This window comes from Dromiciops gliroides, chromosome 2, assembly GCF_019393635.1.
Source record: "Dromiciops gliroides isolate mDroGli1 chromosome 2, mDroGli1.pri, whole genome shotgun sequence".
NCBI lineage: Eukaryota > Metazoa > Chordata > Mammalia > Microbiotheria > Microbiotheriidae > Dromiciops > Dromiciops gliroides.
The window spans coordinates 460,502,068-460,521,632 of NC_057862.1; the positions used below are offsets into that span (position 1 = coordinate 460,502,068).

At 35.7% G+C, this 19,565-nt stretch overlaps 1 protein-coding gene across 1 annotated transcript in view; it reads right to left on the reverse strand.

Annotated features, from left to right (window-relative positions):
• The window catches only part of CSE1L (chromosome segregation 1 like), a 68,599-nt gene that overhangs the window by 12,045 nt on the left and 36,989 nt on the right, over positions 1 to 19,565 (reverse strand). The window contains exons 7-17 of the mRNA XM_043984769.1: positions 19,082 to 19,189; positions 17,881 to 17,973; positions 15,696 to 15,863; positions 15,468 to 15,597; positions 14,788 to 14,853; positions 9,794 to 9,996; positions 8,655 to 8,739; positions 6,822 to 6,883; positions 5,387 to 5,523; positions 4,800 to 4,903; positions 1,835 to 1,932 (exon numbers count right to left, since the gene is read on the reverse strand). Coding sequence (XP_043840704.1) covers positions 1,835 to 1,932; positions 4,800 to 4,903; positions 5,387 to 5,523; positions 6,822 to 6,883; positions 8,655 to 8,739; positions 9,794 to 9,996; positions 14,788 to 14,853; positions 15,468 to 15,597; positions 15,696 to 15,863; positions 17,881 to 17,973; positions 19,082 to 19,189 — 1,254 coding nt within the window. The remainder of the gene's footprint in view (positions 1 to 1,834; positions 1,933 to 4,799; positions 4,904 to 5,386; positions 5,524 to 6,821; positions 6,884 to 8,654; positions 8,740 to 9,793; positions 9,997 to 14,787; positions 14,854 to 15,467; positions 15,598 to 15,695; positions 15,864 to 17,880; positions 17,974 to 19,081; positions 19,190 to 19,565) is intronic.

A 19,565-nucleotide genomic window follows, 5' to 3' on the forward strand; every position in this document is an offset into this window, starting at 1 on the left:
TCAGAATCTGAGAGGTGGATATGCCAAATGTATCTATCCGAAAAGGAATTCCGTTAACAATATCCCTGACAACTGAGTATCCAGTTTCTCTAGTAAAGGAGAATCCACCACCTTCCAAAGTAATTCTTATTATTAAGAAGTTATTCTTTCCATTGAAATGAAATCCACTTCCCTCCAACTTCCCCACAATGTTTCTAGTTCTGCCCTCTGGAGCCAAGCAAAACAAGTACAATCCCTCTTCCACATGGCAAACATCACATCATCTTCCCACATCTTTCCATCTTCAAATGATCCTCATGTGGCCTGGCCACCAAGCCCCACACTAACCCTAGCACATACCTCCTCTGGATACATTCCCACCTTGTTATGGTCTTCCTTATAGGTGGCTCCCAGAAATGAATTCTAGGTGTAATGATTTAGGAAAAAAAGAAGACAGTGGAACTACAAATTATAGGCAAGGCTCTTTCTATCCTGTCATATGCTTCTTTCTTTGTATTGATTATTTCTTAAGTAAAGGGAAACCCTAAAAAGCAGCTTTTCAAACTTAAGTTTCATACAAGTGAACTTAAATTAATTTAAACTAGGAATGCTTATGCATTTTTTAAATTGCAAAAACCAAACTCAGGTGGGAAGCAAAGCGCCCTTTTCACCTTTTAAAAAAATTATCCTAGCCTGAAGGCTTTAGATTAACCTGAAAAAGAAACCCTTATCAGTTTTGCTTTAGATATCAAATCAGAAATCATGACTAGCTTCCCTCTCTATAACTCACCCACACAGGGACTCTTTCCTCAGCTATTAGAGCCAGGGGCCCTTGACTGATCAACTCAAGAGAATTAGAGTATAAACTAAAAGGAGGAAAGGGGGTCTCTTGATTATTTCAATTACCAGTTAGGAGAAACTCTTGAGAAAAGTGGTAAAAATCAGACTCAATGACTTTAGGAAACCGACTTTCCAAGGGTGTGCCAAAAGGACCAAATGAGTACCTTTTATTAACCCTAAATTCTGTAATTTTTTTTCACACTGTGAGATTTTCCTTGCTCAACGTTTCAATGTTACTTTAAAATATCTTGTGTTGAGAGATGTCTGAAGACATGAGGAGACTGTGTATTGGAATAAAGAAAAAAATTTAAGTCATTCCTGGGAGATTTGGGGTCTAGAACGCTGAGTACAATAGTAATAGTCTTCTATGCAAAAAAATTTTCAGGGTATGTAGGAAAGTAATGATATAACCAGGGAATTTTAAAGCAGGAAATGACATTAGAGATTATTTTAACGACATAAATAATTGTTATAGAACCCAACCAAAATAAATAGACTGAAATACTAAAGTTTTTAATCTAATGTTATCCCAAGTATTCAATTATATATCTAACAACTGCTTACAAACTGCTTCTGAAGAGATATAAAGAGTAGGACATGAGTAAAGGAAAAAAACAGAAAAGAGAAAACATTCACTGACAAATTTTCTTGACAAACCAAGTTTCTGAAGATAGGGCCAAAGCCTAAAATACAAGTTTTTCTGGGGGGCTTTTTTCCTAGCCATAACTTCAAATGAAAATAAAGTGAATCTAAGTTTTCTAAACAAAGACATGATTATAAAATGTCTCTTAGCAGTTTTTCATTACAATGTCTATTGTATACAGAGTCAAATTTTCCCTGGAGCCCAATAGCACTCCCTGAGAATAAGATCAAGTTTTGAAAATCTTGTTGGCCAACAGTGTGCCATTTGGCAAAATGATAGTTTGAAAGAACTAATACACCTCCCCTCAATGTCTAATTTATTACAAAGGAGAAGTAAAGGATGATTTGTATTTCAGAACTGTCTCTCCTTTACCTTACTAACAGCTAACAGCTTCTGGGTAAGCTGGGTGATGAGAGTGGGGATGTATGGAATTATGGCTTCTTGCAGGAGAGAAAAGCTTCTCATGATAGCTGTAAAAGAAAAAGGAAATCAGGCTTAGTCAAAATTCCAGAACACAATATTAACAGCTTAAGTAAAAAAAAGTCTCTGGTTCCATTGTGAAATGGAACACTAGGTGGCACAGTGACTAGAGCACTCAGCCTGGAACAGGAAGAGCTACGTTCAAATTGGACTTCAAATACTTATTAGCATATGACCCTGGGCAAGTTATTTCACAAACTGCCTCTACTTCCTCATCTGTAAAAAGGGGATAATAACAGCAACCACCTCTCAGGGTTGTTGTGAGTATCAAATAAGATAATATTTGTAGTACAGATCTCTGCAAACCCTAAAGTGTGATGTAAATGTTACCAATTATTATGTTAACAAAATTTTAAATATCTATTTAGCATCTAACAAAACTTTACACAGTTGTCCCTTGACACCCGTGGGATTTAGGGGCATGGGACAACTGTGGATGTGAAAAACCAAAAATAACTTTAGGTCCTACCCCAAACTTTTATTTTTAATAATTCTCATTTTAAGACACTAAACAAGTAAAACAACACATAACACCCATGAAAATGTTGCAGTTTCAGTCAAAACAATTCTAGGGTACTACCACAGGACTATCGGATTGGATAATAGGGCAACAGAGGAAAATAAAAAATGTTGCAAGGGATATGGGGAAAATGAGACAGTAATGCTCTGTTGGTGGAGTTGTAAACTGATTCAACCATTCTGTAGAGCAATTTGCAACTATAACCAAAGGGTTATAAAACCAGGCATACTCTTTGACCTAGCAATACCACTACTAGATCAGTATCCAAAAAGAGATAAAAACCAAAAAGTTAAAAAGGACTTATATGTACAAAAAATATTTATAGCAGTTCTTTTCTGGTAGCAAAGAATTTCAAATTGAGGGGGTGCCCATCAATTGGAGAATGGCTGAACAAATTGTGGGATGTGATTATGATGGAACACTATTGCGCTATAAGAAACGATGAGCAAGATGCTCTCAGAAAAACCTGGAAAGACTTACATGAGCTGATCCAAAGTGAAATATACTGTGTACAAAGTAACAGCAATATTGTAAAGATGATCAGCTGTGAATGACTTGGCTATTCTCAGCAATACAATGATCCAAGACAACTCTGAAGGACTTATGATGAAAAATGCTATCCATCCCCAAAGAAGTGGTGGTGTCTGAATACAGAATGAAGCATAATTTTTAAAAATTTCATTTTTCTTGAGTTTTTTCTGTTTTCTTTCTCAACATAATATGGAAATGTTTTGCAAGACTACATACGTATGACATATTGAATTGCTTATCTTCTTGGAGGTAGGAAGGACGAGAATTTGGAACACAAAAATGTTAAAAGTTGACATTTCTATGCGAGACAGATTAGTATCTCACACACTAGGCTAAGTCTTCTCAGCTGCCTATATAGCTGTAGTAACTGCTTCACAGATTTCCTTCTATAAAAATCACGAGATACAGAGATCACTTCGAGAAAACCAGGTGACTGCGTCTGGATGGTAGAGAAACAAAGAGGAGGCATTCCAAAGAGAGTGCACAGCCAGCAGTTCTTTAGTGCACTAAAAATGTGACTGTTTATGATAAATTTGTATATGTATACTCATGGTAGTAAATGTTAAAACATATTCATAATATATAATATTTATGCGTTTGACTTACTAAATTTAAATTTTTAAAAAGTTTTCTTTACAAACACTGTAATTTTTCACAGCAAATCTCAAAAAAATTCCCCTCTAATTATCAATAGCCAGCCCCCAATAAACAAATCTGTGAAGGAGAAACCTGAGAATGTCATATGATAACTGTAATTCTCTATCTCTTGATGAGCCCTCCACATTTTCAGGGGACAAAGTCTTAACTAGTTAGTTTCCCTGATCTCTTTATAGCATACCAAAGGCACAGACAAGGGAAAAAAAAAAAAGAAGAGATAACAAATAGCACAGAAAGCTTTAAATCTAGGAGCAGCAGAAGGCCTCAAGTGCTACCACTACTACATGCCTGAGTACAACAGTCTAAAAGATATGGTAGCCTCCGTTTGGAGGATATAGAGGATCCAAAGAAATGCCAACAATCAGAAAAAAAGGAATGAAGAAACCTACACAAACTGCACAGAACTACACTTTGTGCCAGAAGTCAAATAGACCACCATGAACAAACTGGTTAGAACCAGATTAAAATATAATTGGTGGGGGCAGCTACGTGGCGCAGTGGATAGAGCACCGGCCCTGGAGTCAGGAGGACCTGAGTTCAAATCCGGCCTTAGACACTTAACACTTACTAGCTGTGTGACCCTGGGCAAGTCACTTAACCCAATTGCCTCACTAAAATTAAAAAAAAAAAATTAATTAAAAATATAATTGGTAAATATTTAACAAAATGAAAACAGATAACAATACATTAAAAAAAACTAAGTAAAAACAAGCAAATAAAATAATTAATTAAAAAAAACAAAACCTAAGTCAACAAGAATCCAGCCTACAAGCATCCTTAGTGTAAGAATAAGAGTTTGAGTATTGCTGCTTTAGGCAAATGTTATGCAAATACTTTGCATCTCTGTTGAAAATACTGTCACAGCCACAGAATGAGGACTACCATTGTTGCTAAGGCATAGGAGATATTGCAACTACAGGGTACCATTTTTGGAATTGTTATTTTTCCTACAATAATCTTAATTAGTAATTAAAGTGCTATTTTCCTATTACATTTCCTAAAGATCTTGGAAAAAATTTTTTTTAATGTTTTGGCATAAACATACAGTTTTTAAGGCACACAACTAGGTACAATTCTGAGTAATTACTGTCTGGAATCTGAAATTAGCCACTTAGTTATGGTCTCAGGGTATGCTAGAGAAATGCTTACCTTTCATTATATACTCATTTTCAGAAGAGCCAGGATGTGTGAGTGCTTTGAAAAGGTTTGTTAGCAGAATCTCTACAAAGGGTGCGATTTCTGCAGCTGTAATACTATAAACACAATTTCCAATTAATATTAACAACTATTTTTTCTGTGAATTACCTAAAGCAAAAATTTTAATCTGAAGCTAATTTCTACCACTCTGCAAGCCATTAATTATGCTATTTCCCACCAGATGACTGCCAGTTCAGAAAATAACGATGGGAAAAACCAAAGCCAAACTTAATTAGAAAGGCAACTTTTTTCCAGCAGTCAGAGTATGGGACATACATACTCAAACTAAATAGCCCCAAAGCCACAAAAAAAAATTTTTGAACACACTATTTTGCTATCATCCATGCCACAAATCCACAACCTAACATTGACAACACTTACATTTCTTCTATCTACTACTACATGAAAAGCATGATTGGAGTGAGAGAAATGGTTTGAGGGAAGCATAATTCATAACCTTTGCTAAGCAGGACCAGCAAAGCTTCCCCATAAACAACTTAAAACTATGAATGTCATAGTTCTGGCACCAGAAAACTTACAGTATAGCATTGTTGGATCCTTTCATGGTAAACAGTCTTTCAAGAGCATGAGCTGCATATGTATGAACCACAATACTTTCAGCTTGAAGATGATTGATCAGAAGAGGAATGGAAGCCAAAAGTTGTTCTTTGGGTACCTGAATAATTCGGTAATATGCTTTTCATTCATAACAAAAATACATTCATCTACATAATCAGATATAAATCAGAGAAAAGTTTTAAAATCAAATTTAGAGACTTATCTTAAAAGTTTAAAAGCCATTTTAAAATACAGAGTGTTTTTATAAAGTATATGAATCAGAGGGGAAACAATCTGACTCCTAGAACTGCTTGGGGGCAATTGACTTCCTCAACCTGTCCAACAGCCAATGTGTTGAAAGAGATGATCCAATCCCAGACTTCCTGACTCTGAAGCATTACAGCTCCATTCACTATACCAAGTTGTCCTATGATTTACTATATTAATTGGGGAAAAAAGGGCTAGGGATCTACAGTGGAACAAATCACTTTAAACTCATTACAGAAAGAATAATGAAAGATTCTTGCAAGTACATGGGTAAACTGTAAAATGCCCAAATCAAGGAAAATATTAAGTTTTACCAATAATAGGGAATAAGAAAAACCAAGGTTTTGAAAAATCTGATGCCAAAAGGCCACCCAAAATACATATTCCCGAAAAGTCGGCTCAAAAGTGAAAGATGGGTAACACTAATACTTCTCATTGTGTATTAAATATTCCAGTTGAAAGACCATTTCTATCTAAAAAAAAAAAAAAATGAGGGCACAGATAATAAAGGGATTAGAGGTTGTTAAAGTATATGAATCAGAGGGGAAACAATCTGTTATTGTTAAAAGATCCACGTTTGCACTGTTGAAAAAATTAAAATTGCTTTAGAAATACCTGAGAAAAAAAGAAAATAATGAAGAAAAGAGCAAACCTATTTTAAATGTTCACAAAATTTATCTTGTAAAATTTATCATTAAAGAAAAACAGAGGATAATACTCTTGGTAAAAGGGCAGGAAAACTGATATATAAGGTATTAAAAAGTTTAATACAAGGCTTAAGATTTTCCCACTCATGATCCCTTTTTGCCCAAGAAATTTTTATGCAACTCAGGGTATAGAAAATAGATATGTGGGGCAGCTGGGTGGTGCAGTAGATAGAGCACTGGCCTTGGAGTCAGGAGTACCTGAGTTCAAATCCAGCCTCAGACACTTAACACTAACTAGCTGTGTGACTGGGGGCAAGTCACTTAACCCCAATTGCCTCACTAAAAAAAAAAAGAAAATAGATTTGCATAACCTTTTATTGTTGCTGAATTTTTCACAATCCCCACATTCAGTAACACAACCCCAAAAGGGGTTGCAACGCACAGTTTAAGAAACTTTGGTTTAGGAGATAAATAATGATTGAAAAAGAAAAAAACAACTTACCTGATTCCTGAATATCATGATATATTTGATACCATCAGCCTTAAGTACAGGAAATTCATTCACTGTTAAAAAACAAGAGAACACCATGGTAGAACAAGTCATGAACTAAATCACTAAAAAGTGAACCATAAGCAAATCATTCCAAAACTTAAGACATCTGGGAGTAAAAATTGGTTTTGTTTAGGCTTTAATTCCTTTCCCAATACTTTAGAGAAAGCCAGAGTTCTCAATAACTAATAAAAAGATTTTAGGGGGCAGCTAGGTGATACAGTGGATAGAGCACCGGCCCTGGAGTCAGGAGGACCTGAGTTCAAATCCGGCCTCAGACACTTAACATTTACTAGCTGTGTGACCCTGGGCAAGTCACTTAACCCCAATTGCCTCACCAAAAAGAAAAAAAAAGATATTAGATCAGATATATGCAGTTCTGCTATAATGCTTGTTTTGAAAACATGAATTTGTTCCAGAGAAACTGATATATTAGGGAACACTTTAAGCATAATGTGAATTTCAGGGTTTGCTTATGCACAACTTCTTCTAAGAGAAATACCAAGAACGCAGAAAACTACCCAACTTCACGATAACTCACTAGCTGCAAGCCTTCTGACACCCACTTCCACATGCAAACTTCAGGCCTCTGCCTAGGAAAAGTGCTTTCTTTATTGCATATCTTCTGTTGCAGTGAGAGCTGTGACCTGACCAACGTGTCTGAGGCCAGGCCAGGCCAGGCCAGAACTAGAGCTGGGGTGTGCAGCAGGTTAAGGCTAAGAATCACGCCACTATTTAGTGGAGTAGCTATGTATTTAACTATTTCACATGTATAAAATTGTGCTACCATTTTTATTATGTTCCTATCTTTTTAAAATACATCACTGCTGAAGTTTTTGAGCACTCTGCTCCCAACCCCACTTTCCCCATAAACCCAGTTTTTTTAATTGTGTAATTCAGCATAGCACATTGCTTTCTGGGGAAAGGATATATCATGTTATAACAGAACTAACTCTAAGTATTCCCTTGAGGCAAGGTCCTGAGTCAGCCTGACCACACGTAATAAGGAAAGTCAACATATGTCAACAGTCCATTAAGTTTACTGAGTTACCAAAAAAATCTAATAGAAAGGAGTCATGGCACAGCTCTAACCCATGGCTAAACCTGAAACCCAAGGGTATAAATTCACCCCCAGGTCTCCAACATGATAGAAATAACTAACTGAAAGGGCTACCATACAAAAGAAGAATAAATATTTCTAATTTTAAAATTCCTAGTGGAAAAAATGTCACACAGATGGTGAATATTATGCAGCTAGGTGGTCTAGTGAATAGAGTATTGAACGAGGAGAAAGATGACCGTAATTCAAATCTGGCTTCAGACACTTGGTAACTCGATCAGTCTGGGGAAGTCATTTAACTTCCATATGCTTTATCTGTAATAAAAATTCTGGGACTACTTGCCAGAATTGTTGTGAGGATCAAGTAATATTTGTAAAGCCCTTTGCCAACCCTAAAGCATTGTATAAATGCTTGCTATTATTGTTGCTATGTGATATTAGGGTCCAGACAATTACAGGAATTTTATCCTCAATATATAAATCTGAGAAGTGTGTTTCCATTTTTAAGTATAAAGGTACTCTTATCAAGCAAAAACACAAAACAAAAGAAAAATCATCTTTTGCAAATATTTAGAAAGTAAAAATTTCATTAAATTCTATGGGACCTTCAAATTAATAAGTCAGGTTTTTGGACTTTAATGTTATCTTTTCCATAATCAGATTTAATTTCTAGAAACAGAATCCATTAAAAATGAGGGGGAGAAAATTAACAAAGCTCAACTTACCATTAGGTGATTTCAAATCAGGCAGAATGTGATTCACAAAGAACTCAGTAAGATTTACCAGTTCATTTGCTTGTGTAATTCCATGCTGAAAAATAAATTTAAATTCAAATGGAGTTAAAAACCTAGGGATTCTAACCTAAAATATTAGAAAGTTGACAAAAATCTGACAAAGGAGCTTGACAAAATTCATATTTTAAAATAAAGACTAAGACTTCAAAACATAAACAAAACAGTCCAGGAGAATATTGAATAAAGAACAACACAACTGCATCATAAATAAGTGGAATATGCTAGTGTGCCTGATGGAGTTTTGAAAGCAAGAGACTAAGCTCAGGTAAGAAATATGGTACATGATAATTATTTTGACTCTCAACAGACTTTAGGCGACCTTGTACCACCAGTCACACTCTCTGAGCTAGGTTAAGCAGAGAATTATAACTGTAATAATAGAAACAGTACTGAAAATAGAGTCAAAAGACATGAATTCAAGTCCCAGCTCTGCCTGTATTACCTTGGTTATTTTGAGAAAAGTGTTTTGAAAACCTTAGAACATTAAAGAAATGAGTAAGTACTTCCTACACTGGAGATACCAATAACGAGCCTCCAAGAGTTACAGATATCCTTAACAGTGAAGGAGGCAAATAAAGCCAGTCTACAATCACCACAGAACTATTTCTTGACTAGAAATCATAGCCCAACAGAACTGGACTGTAGAATATAGATATTCTAGTCCCTTTTTTTGTTGTTGTTGGGTTTTTTTGTTTGTTCTGTTTTTTGTGGGGCAATGGGGGTTAAGTGACTTGCCCAGGGTCACACAGCTAGTAAGTGTCAAGTACCTGAGGCCAGATTTGAACTCAGGTACTCCTGAATCCAGGGCCGGTGCTTTATCCACTGTTCCACCTAGCCACCCCGTTCTAGTCCCTTTTTAAAGATGGGGAAAATGAAGCCAATAAAAGCTCAACAGTTTTGTCTCAAGTCACACAAGGAAAACACAGCAGAAGTAGTACTACAATTCTGGTCTCCTCATTTTCTACCCAGGGTTCCCCTTTACCACTTTATTCTCCCCTAAACAAACCAGAATGACACTGACAAGACTTCTAATAATTTCTTAAAATAAAATCATAAATGAAAGGCATTACTCTTTGCGTCTGAGCTTTTGAAGCTAATGATGTTACTAGATAAATTGCTGCATCTTTGTGTTTCCAGTTGACAGATGGGTTCTTGGCATATTCCTGCAGCATCGAATTGACATAACCAGAGAAGATCCCTGTCACAGGTCCTTCAAAAAACTTGCATAGTCCTCTTACTAGATCACAAGCAGCCCTTCGTCTGGTATCAATATCTATAAAATCAAAAAGGTGAAAATGATCAAAGAGAAAAAAAAACCAGTCAGTAGATAACAAACTATTATACACCAAACAGACAAAAATAACCCAAGAAAAGGAAGATAATTTGTAACAGCAAAACAAACAGAAATTAACCATGAAGATGTAACCTAAGGAGATCACATCACTTTTGTAATATCACAAAAGACGGCCTGTGATATTATAAGGGATGTGAGTTTTTGTGTTGCTGATGATGAATTAGCATTACTTGAAGGAATTTCAGGTTAAAATTGCTAATACTAACAAGCTCATATTTAGAGAACACTTTCTAATTTAATAAGTACTTTCCTCAAAACAATCTAGGAAAGCAGGGGAGTGTCAACCAAATATGAGGTTCAGGAAAATTAAGAACAATGTATAGTCACAGCTACTAAGTGTGATCTTCAGCCAAGACCTAAACACAGGACTTGCTCACTTATGAGGCTGCGAACAAGCTGTTGGTCATCTTTGGGACCATTTCTTCATGTGTAAAATGATAGTGGCTGAGAAAACAGATCCAGAGTCAGCAGGAGACAACAAAATCCATCCCCCATGTATTTCTGAGAGCTAGATATAGTTTCTACATTTTAAAAATTAGCTTTATTGTACTTAAAAAGATAAAAACCATTTTTACTCTGGGGCCACACAGAAATAGGCCAGCCCCTGGCCTGGATAATCTCTAAGGACCCTTCTCCATCAAAACTGCCTGGAGCCTACTGATCTGAAAGCTCTTTCCATCCCTCGCTACAGACCAAAAATTAGTTTGTGCTAAAGTTAATGTGCTTGCCTTCCTAAATTTCATTTAGAAATAGAAATGTAGTAAAACACTTAAAAGAGAAAAAAGTGTAAAGCCTTATTCTCTACTAAAATGTTATCCTCCATTAAATTAATAATAAAAATATAACAAATTATTGATACCTAGATATTCTTCCAGACCTTAAGTTTAAAATATGTTCTATTAAGCCAAACTGAAAACAAAGACAACAAACATATCTATTATAGGGATAACTCCAGGTATGAAAATTGTATTACTGGATGAAGAACAAAGAAAAAAGGAAAATATAAAGGCCAGATATTTTAAGACAGATTATCTTGAAAGGTGAAGTTGAGGCAGCACAGTATAATGCAGTGATTCTTAAACTTTTTGATCACAAGACTCCTTTACCCTCTCAAAAATTATTGAGGACCTCAACCTTTTGTTTATGTGGGATAGACCTATGAAAATTCTGTACTCTCTTCCCTATTATGGTTAAACTTGTCACTTGAGAAGGCCATCTATAATAGGTATCTCTAGGGTACCTAGGTGGTGCAGTGGATAAAGCACCGGCCCTGGATTCAGGTGGACCTGACTTCAAATCCAGCCTCGAACACTTGACACTTACCAGCTGTGTGACCCTGGGGAAGTCACTTAACCCTCACTGCCCCCCCAATATATATAAAAGGTATCTCTACTTCCTCTCCTCTCACTCCCCCTTCTTAACTCTCTAGTCAGGTTTCCGACCTTGCCATTCAACTGAAACTGTGCTCTCCAAAGTTACCACTGATCTCTTAATTGCAAAGCTGATGGCCTTTTCTCAATCCCCATCCTTCCTGAACTCTCTGTCACTTCTGACACAATCAATCACCCTTTTCTCATTGATAATCTCCTACTTCAAGGTTCTGGTGACAATATTCTCTCCTGGTTCTCCTACCTGTCTGACCCCTCCCTCTCAGTTTCCTTTGCTAGATATCCATCCAAGTCATGCCCACTAAAGGTGGGTGCCTCCAAGGCTCTGTCCTCTGTCCTTCTCCCTCTCAACTATTTCACTTGGTGATCTCATCATGGTTTCAATTATCATCTCCATCTATGCTCATGATTCTCAGATCTACTTATGTAGCACTAAACTCATCCTGACCTTTCACATTTCCAACTGCCTATCAGACACCTCAAAATGCATGTCCTCTAGTCCTCTTAAATTCAACATGTACAAAACTGAACTTGTAATCTTTCCCCAAAAAATCTTCTGCCTTCTGAACTAACTTCCCTATTATTGTTGAGGGCACTATCACCCTCCCAATCACCCAGGCCCACAACCTAGGTGTCATCCTTCATTCTTTACTCTTTCAAACACTAAATCCAATCTGTTGCCAAGTCCTACCTTCATAACATCTCCCCTATATATTCTCTTCTCCCCTCTGACACTGCTACCACCCTGGTGGAGCATCATCAGTTCATGACTAGACTATCACAATAGACTGCTGGTTGGTCTCCCTAACTTGTCTCTCCATTTTCTAGTCCATCTTCTACTCAGCTGTCAGAAATGATCTTCCTAGAGTCCAAGTCCAATTATGTGTCCCCAAGTCCCATACAATCAATTCCAGTGTCCATCACCTCCAATACTTTTTGATTAAATCTGATTTAATGCTTTTTTGCAATTAAGAGAATCTCATATTTTTATACTTTTTCCAATTATTTTGGAAGAAGAAAAACTCAACGACTCCTAAGAATAGTTCAGTAATATTTTAGGGGTTAAAAGATAAATTAACAACAAGAATTTAAAACAAAAGTTAATGCTATATAATTATAATAGTCAAGTTAATCCACCAGAAGAGTTGAGAAAACTTTCATCCTCTTCAATATTTAGGTAGCAAAGCAGGATTATGAAATGTTGTATTTACTGTCAGATATAATCAATGTGCAAGTTGTTCTTACTGAACTATTTTTTTCCTCTTTTTAAATCTTTGTTATACTAATATCCTTTTATCTAGCAATACTACTGCTGGGATTATATCCTAAAGACATCCCCCAAAAAGAGAAAAAGACCTACTTATACAAAAATATTTAAAGCAGCTCTTTTTGTGGTGGCTAAGAACTGAAATCAAAGGGATGCCCATTAATTGAGGAATGGCTAAACAAGCTGTGGTATATAACTGTAATGGAATATTATTGTGTTATAAAAGAATAACAAACAGGAGGATTTCAGAAAGTTCTGGAAAGACTTATATGAACTGAGGTAGAGTGAAGTGAGCAGAACCAGAAGAATGTTGTGCCCAGTGACAGCAATAATGTTTGATTGAAGAACTGTGAATGACTTAACTAATCTCAGCAATACAATGATTCAAGACAATCCCAAAGGACTAATGATGAAGCACACTATCTACCTCCAAAGAAAGACCAAAGCATGCTATTTTTCACTTTCATTTTTTTCTTTTGAGTCTTCTTAAACAAAATGACTAATATGGCAATGTTTTACATAATTGCACATGTATAACATATATCTGACTGCTTATTGCCTCAGATATGGGGGAGTGGAGGGAGGGGTAGAATTTGGAACTCAAAACTTTAAAGAGTAATTAATCAGTGGAATAGATTACGCACATAACATACAAACAACCATAATAAATTATGTTTGATAAAACCAAAGATCCAAACTTTGTGGACTTGAACTCATTAGTCAACAAAAACTGCTGGGAAAACTTTAAAGTTGTCCTTAAACCAACATCTCATACCATATGCCAAGTCAAAATGAACACATAATTTAGACACAAAGGGTAACAAAAACAAATCAAGGTAGTACGGGAAAAAACTACATTCATATATGTGGATAAGGGAAGATTTTATGACCAAACAAGAGATACAGGGGACCACAGGAGTTAAAATGGATAATTGTAATTATAAGAAATTTAAGTTTTTGCACAACTAAAACCAATGCAGACAAAATTGGAAGAAGGAAACTGGGGGAATTTTTTTTTTTATACAGCAAGTTTCTCTGATAAGACTAATTTCTCAAATGTATATGGAACTGAGACAAATTTATAAAAAGCCATTCCCAAATTGATAAATGGTAAAAAGATATAAACAGGCAGTTTTCATAAGAAATCAGAGCCATAAATAATCATATGAAAAAATACTCTAAATCACTAATAATTACAGAAATGCAAATTCAAACAACTCTGAGGTACCAACTTATACCTAGCAGAAATAATAAATGAGGAAATGAGGGAAAGATAGATATAGTAATGAACTGCAGGGAGAGTTGTGAACTGGTCTGGAAAACAATTTGGAGCTATGTCCAAAAGAGCTATAAAACCGTAATAGATTTGACCTAAAAATATCACAGCTGGGTCTGTATTCCAAAGAGATCAAAAGAAAAGGAAAAAGACCTATATGTACAAAAATATTTATAGCAGTTCTAGGGGATGCCCATCAATTGGAGAATAGCTAAACTAGTTGTAGTATATGATTACAATGGAATACTATCGTGCTAAAATAAATGAAATGGGGGGATGGTTTCATAAAAACCTGGAAAGACTTCTATGAAGTGATGCAAAAATGAAGTGATCAGAACTAGGAGAACATTATACACAGTTATCCAAAACAATTCCAATATACTCAAGATGAAAATTGCTATCTACCTCCAGAGTGATAAACTCATGAATTCAGTACAGATTGAACCATAGAGCTTTTTCACTTTCTTTATGTTTCCTTGCATTTATTTATTTTTGCAGCATGGCTAATATGGAAATATATCATTTGAATGACTTCATACACACACACACACACACACACACAGATATCATTTTGCTCGCCTTTTCAATGGGTGAAGGAAGGACTAGGAAAAGGGAGAAAATTTGGAACTCAAAATTTTAAAATGAATGCTAAAAAATAAACAATTTGAAGAAATACTCAAAGATAAACTGAGGAGGTGCAGAGGTATATTCATAAATAAATGCAATTCAAATACAGAAGCCATCAATCAAAAATAAGATAAGCAAAGATCAAAGATTACCAGATCCTTCCAAATCCCTCCTTATGTATTCTTCAGAATTATCTTCAAAGGCCTCCTCATCAGCAGCTGAAAATAAGAATTAATATATGAGACACAAGACATAAAACTGAAACCATTTTACAAGCCATCACACTTTGTTGCTAAGTACTTGTAACTAGTTTTATTCCACAGAAACACTAACCTTGCCTCAACTGAGTAGATGGCTATTTTTGCTCCCAGTTGAACAGTAAGTATCATTGGGAAATCTGGCTACTATCAAGTCAATTGAGGCAACAGTCATACACTGTAGGATCAACGCGTGTTTTACAGGGAACTTGTTCCCTCCTCCCTTCACAAATTTGCTAATTTACTTAACATGCTACATCATATAATTAAGCTCCAAGATTTTAGAAAATGAATCTTTTTTGTCAAGAGTTCTAAGGAAATATTTCCAGAGTTATAAAAGTATGAAAACATCAGGACTCATTGTGAAAAACTGCTTTTATTTGAAGTCTGAGCCTAGCTAGGTTCAATAAAAACTAAAAATCATCAGTTTTATTCTCAAACCTAAAAATGTGGATTGAGTAAATAAGAGATACATAAAGAATTACTGATGACTTCATATGACCCTGTAATCTGGTTGTTTTAAAACTAAGACCCCATTCATCCAATAAGCTAGTTGCATGAATGACAATAGTTACCTCTAAATTCCATGTTAGGAACAATAACCTTTTCGCAGATACTTGTGAGCGTATTCTGATCTTCAAAGAGATTCTTATAATGAGGTCTCTCACAAACTGAAGCCAGAAATTGAATTGCATTACTTACCAACTAGAACAAAACATAAAAAGGAACACTTAAAAACATAACTAACCATTGCATTTCTTGAAAAATGAAGTTCTAAACATCTGTTCTGATCATCTACTTACCAAATCATATTTGACCTCTTGGCCTGTTGTTACTAATAAATTCCAGATTGCTGTGACAAATCGGGGCAGGTATGGCTGGAATTCTTCATCATATTTTTGGGCATAGAGTGCAGCATTATCACAAATTTGGGATTTTAATAACTCCAATAGGCCTGCTTCCTCTTCATCCTCACATAAAAGAAAACTGAAAACTCAAGACATACTACTATGAATTTAGAAAACAAAACTGAGTACTATAAAACTCAAAACTACTAAGAATCAAGTTCTCTAAATAGTACTACCCAAAGAACTGGAACAAAACATGAAGATTCATTTGTTCAGTCAACCATCTGGGGGACTAAATAATGATGGATTTTCAACTTTACATTTATCTAAAATTGCATTGAAGAAATATTGCTGAATCATGCTCTCAAAAGATTCTCTGCCTTAAAGGTTTTCTTTGTTTGTTTTCGCAAGGCAATGAGGGGTTAAGTGACTTGCCCAGGGTCACACAGCTATTAAGTGTCAAGTGTCTGAGGCTGGATTTGAACTCAGGAGCTCCTGAATTCAGGGCCGGTGCTTGATCCACTGCGCCACCTAGCTGCCCCCTGCCTTAAAGTTTTGGGTTTTTTTTTTAACTTTTTCTTTTCTTTCTTTTTTTTTTTTGTGGGGCAATTAGGGTTAAGTGACTTGCCCAGGGTCACACAGCTAGTAAGTGTCAAGTGTCTGACGCTGGATTTCAACTCAGGTACTCCGGAATCCAGGGCCAGTGCTTTAACCACTGCGCCATCTAGCTGCCCTGCCTTAAAGTTTTAAATAGAAAATATTTAGAGATTAAAACAAGATAAAATAAGATACTGGAGAACCTGGAAGCTACTGATTCAGCTTTATCGAGTGGCAAAGTATATTGTCTTTAGAACTAGCAATAGGTTGCTATAGCACAAGGCTTGAATGAGTTTCTTTAATCAGTCAAATATTTCACTGAATTTGATGAAAATATGTCTTCATGCTAATAAAAGAACAGCAATAATCTAAAGGCAAGTACTTGTCAGTATAGTGTGTGGTGTGGGAACTCATTCCTGAACCAAAACCTTCAACAGCTGGCTCAGTAAGTCCTGAGCTGCCTGAGAACACATAAGTGAATGACTTGTTCAGGGTCACACAGAGTAACAAAGTCAATTGAATTCCAGAATTGACTATATCTCATTAGCTTTCTACTACACTATGCTACCATCAGGCTGTTAAATCAGGCAACTACAAAATTCAGGGATGTGGTGTTCTAGCCAGTGACAGGAGAATCAAACAGTTATTAAGTGCCTACTGGGGATATAATGGAAGAAACAGTTCTTGCCCTTAAGGCTTGTAACATTCTTTTGGGAGATATAACAAGTACATCTATAAATATATACAAAATACAAAGTAAATTTTGTTTCTTGAGATGGGGATGAGGGTTACTAACAGCAGTACGGATCAGGAAAGGTTTCGTGGAGAAGGTAGCACTTGAGCTTTCAGGGAAAGTGGGAATTCTGAAGAAAACAGAAGTGAGGAAGGATTTGTACATTTGTGGACTGAAACTAAGGAAATTATGAAAATTTATGGTGGAATCAACTGAAACTTATATTAATGTCAATTGTTTTATGTTGTTTCATTTACACAGGAGCATTAAAATACATGTATGGGAAAATGAATCCCAGATGTATCCAGCCACCTTTTTTTTTTTTTTAAGTGAGGCAATTGGGGTTAAGTGACTTGCCCAGGATCACACAGCTATTAAGTGTTAAGTGTCTGAGGCCAGATTTGAACTCAGGTACTCCTGACTCCAGAGCCAGTGCTCTATCCACTGAGTCACCTAGCTGCCCCTCTAGCCAACTTTTAAAGCATTTCAAGTGTTTTACATCAAGCCAGCCTCTTGGAAGACAACTGGACAACAATTATGCTTTATGGGTAGCTAGGTGGGACACTGGATAGTGTTAGGCCTGAAGTCAGGAAGACTCATCTTCCTGAGCTCAAATCTGACCTCACACACTAGCTGTGTGACCCTGGGCAAATCACTTAACCCTGCTGGTCTCAGTTTCCTCGTCTGTAAAATGAGCTAGAGAAGGAAATGGGAAACTTGTCCGGTATCTTTGCCAAGAAAGCCCCACATGGGGTCACAGACACAAGTAGAATGACTTTATATAATATGCTTTACATAAATAATACTTACATCAGTTTGAAGCAGCTTATTATCCAAAGTTAAGAGAGTATGGAAATTATTCATCCATGTTTCCATATTATCTTCAAAAAATTCTGGTAGGTCCTAAAAAGTTAATAGATGGTAGCTTAAGAAATTTCATTAAAGTGAAGCATTATGCTATTTTTATAAGTTCTCCAATCTTTATGTTCCTTAGTTCCTACCTAATAAAAGTCCAAGATCATTAGCCAGGCATTCAAAGATCTCTAAGATCTAGCTCTTCCAGTCTACCTTTTATCATATCAACCCCTTATGATCAGGAAACTGGAGTGTTTACAACATGGCTTGCTTTTCTAGTGCCATTTTCCATACCCTGAATATACTCATTAACATATCCATCTGCTCAAATACATCTATCCTTAAAGGGGAAATTCAGTTGTCATGAAACCCTCCAGTTCCCCAACAAAGTTAAACTTATTCTGTACTTTAGGGTCCTATAGCACCCCATACCTTTCCACTGATCATTTGTATCAGGGTATTTTGTGCACACAGCACACTACAGCATGCATTAGAGAGCTGGCACCATGTTTTTTCTTTGATCGCCTTCAACTTCAAGTACATTCTACATGTTGAACAATTATTAACAAGTGCTGAATTGAACTGGTGTTCAATAACACTTGAATTAAGGAATTTAACATGATCTTAAATATGTACATTTCAAAAGAGGAAAAGGTATAGTTTCTAATATTTTGTACAGCAAGGAAAAAAGAGTGGCAGTCTTTCTCTGACGTCTCAATGTGACCTGGAGAAAACTAATGAGTGCTTAATTCTTGAAGACTATGCCAATTAAGCCTAAGCTCTAGCAGGTCCTACCAAAATGGAAAAACTTCCAGTATGGACCCAAGGACAGACTTTTTACTATCTATCTAATTAAAGCAGAAGAGTCCAATCACTTAAAAGTTAGCCATGAAGTGATGACTACTTTGGCCAGAGCAACTACTTAAGCCATCTACTAAATCAATCTGACTTGGTGGAAGAAGCTTCCAGAGATAAAATCACAACTACTGACATAATGAAACAGTCTTTCTTATATAGAATTCTATATAACTAATGAAATTACTAATGGGAATGCTGAGATGCTAAACTTCCTTAATAAAATAATTGAGATCCAAGGTTTTTTTATAACCATCTAATAACAACACAGAAAAATAGTAAGAATTAAGATGAAACTTACCTGAAAGTTTAAACTGTAGAACAGTTTTGCGATCAAAATTAAAGAGGAAAAAAGAACTTTCAAAGCAGATGCATCATTTGCATGGGTGCTGCAGAGTTCGATAGTAGCCTTAAAACGGGAAGAAATTTAGGTATATAATCAGTAAAGAAAAAAATCCCCTTACAACATGTGGTCTGTTTTGTATAATGCAGCCAATTGCCAGGCTGGATCTATTCATAGTTCTCAACTTAGCCAAAAAACAAAAAAAACAAAAACAAAAAAACCCCAAACACCCAAAAAAACCCCAAAACAATGTAAAAATGAACAATCTTCTTATACCATATTGTATTTTTTATGAAATAACATCTCTTTTCCATAACTAGCTCATACTTAAAGAAAAATCAAATTACACCAGCAAAGTTTTTTTAAGTTAAAACAAAAACCTAAATACTTTTGGTCAAAACAGGATTTCAAGGTAGTTCCATAAATTTGATTTTTAAAATTT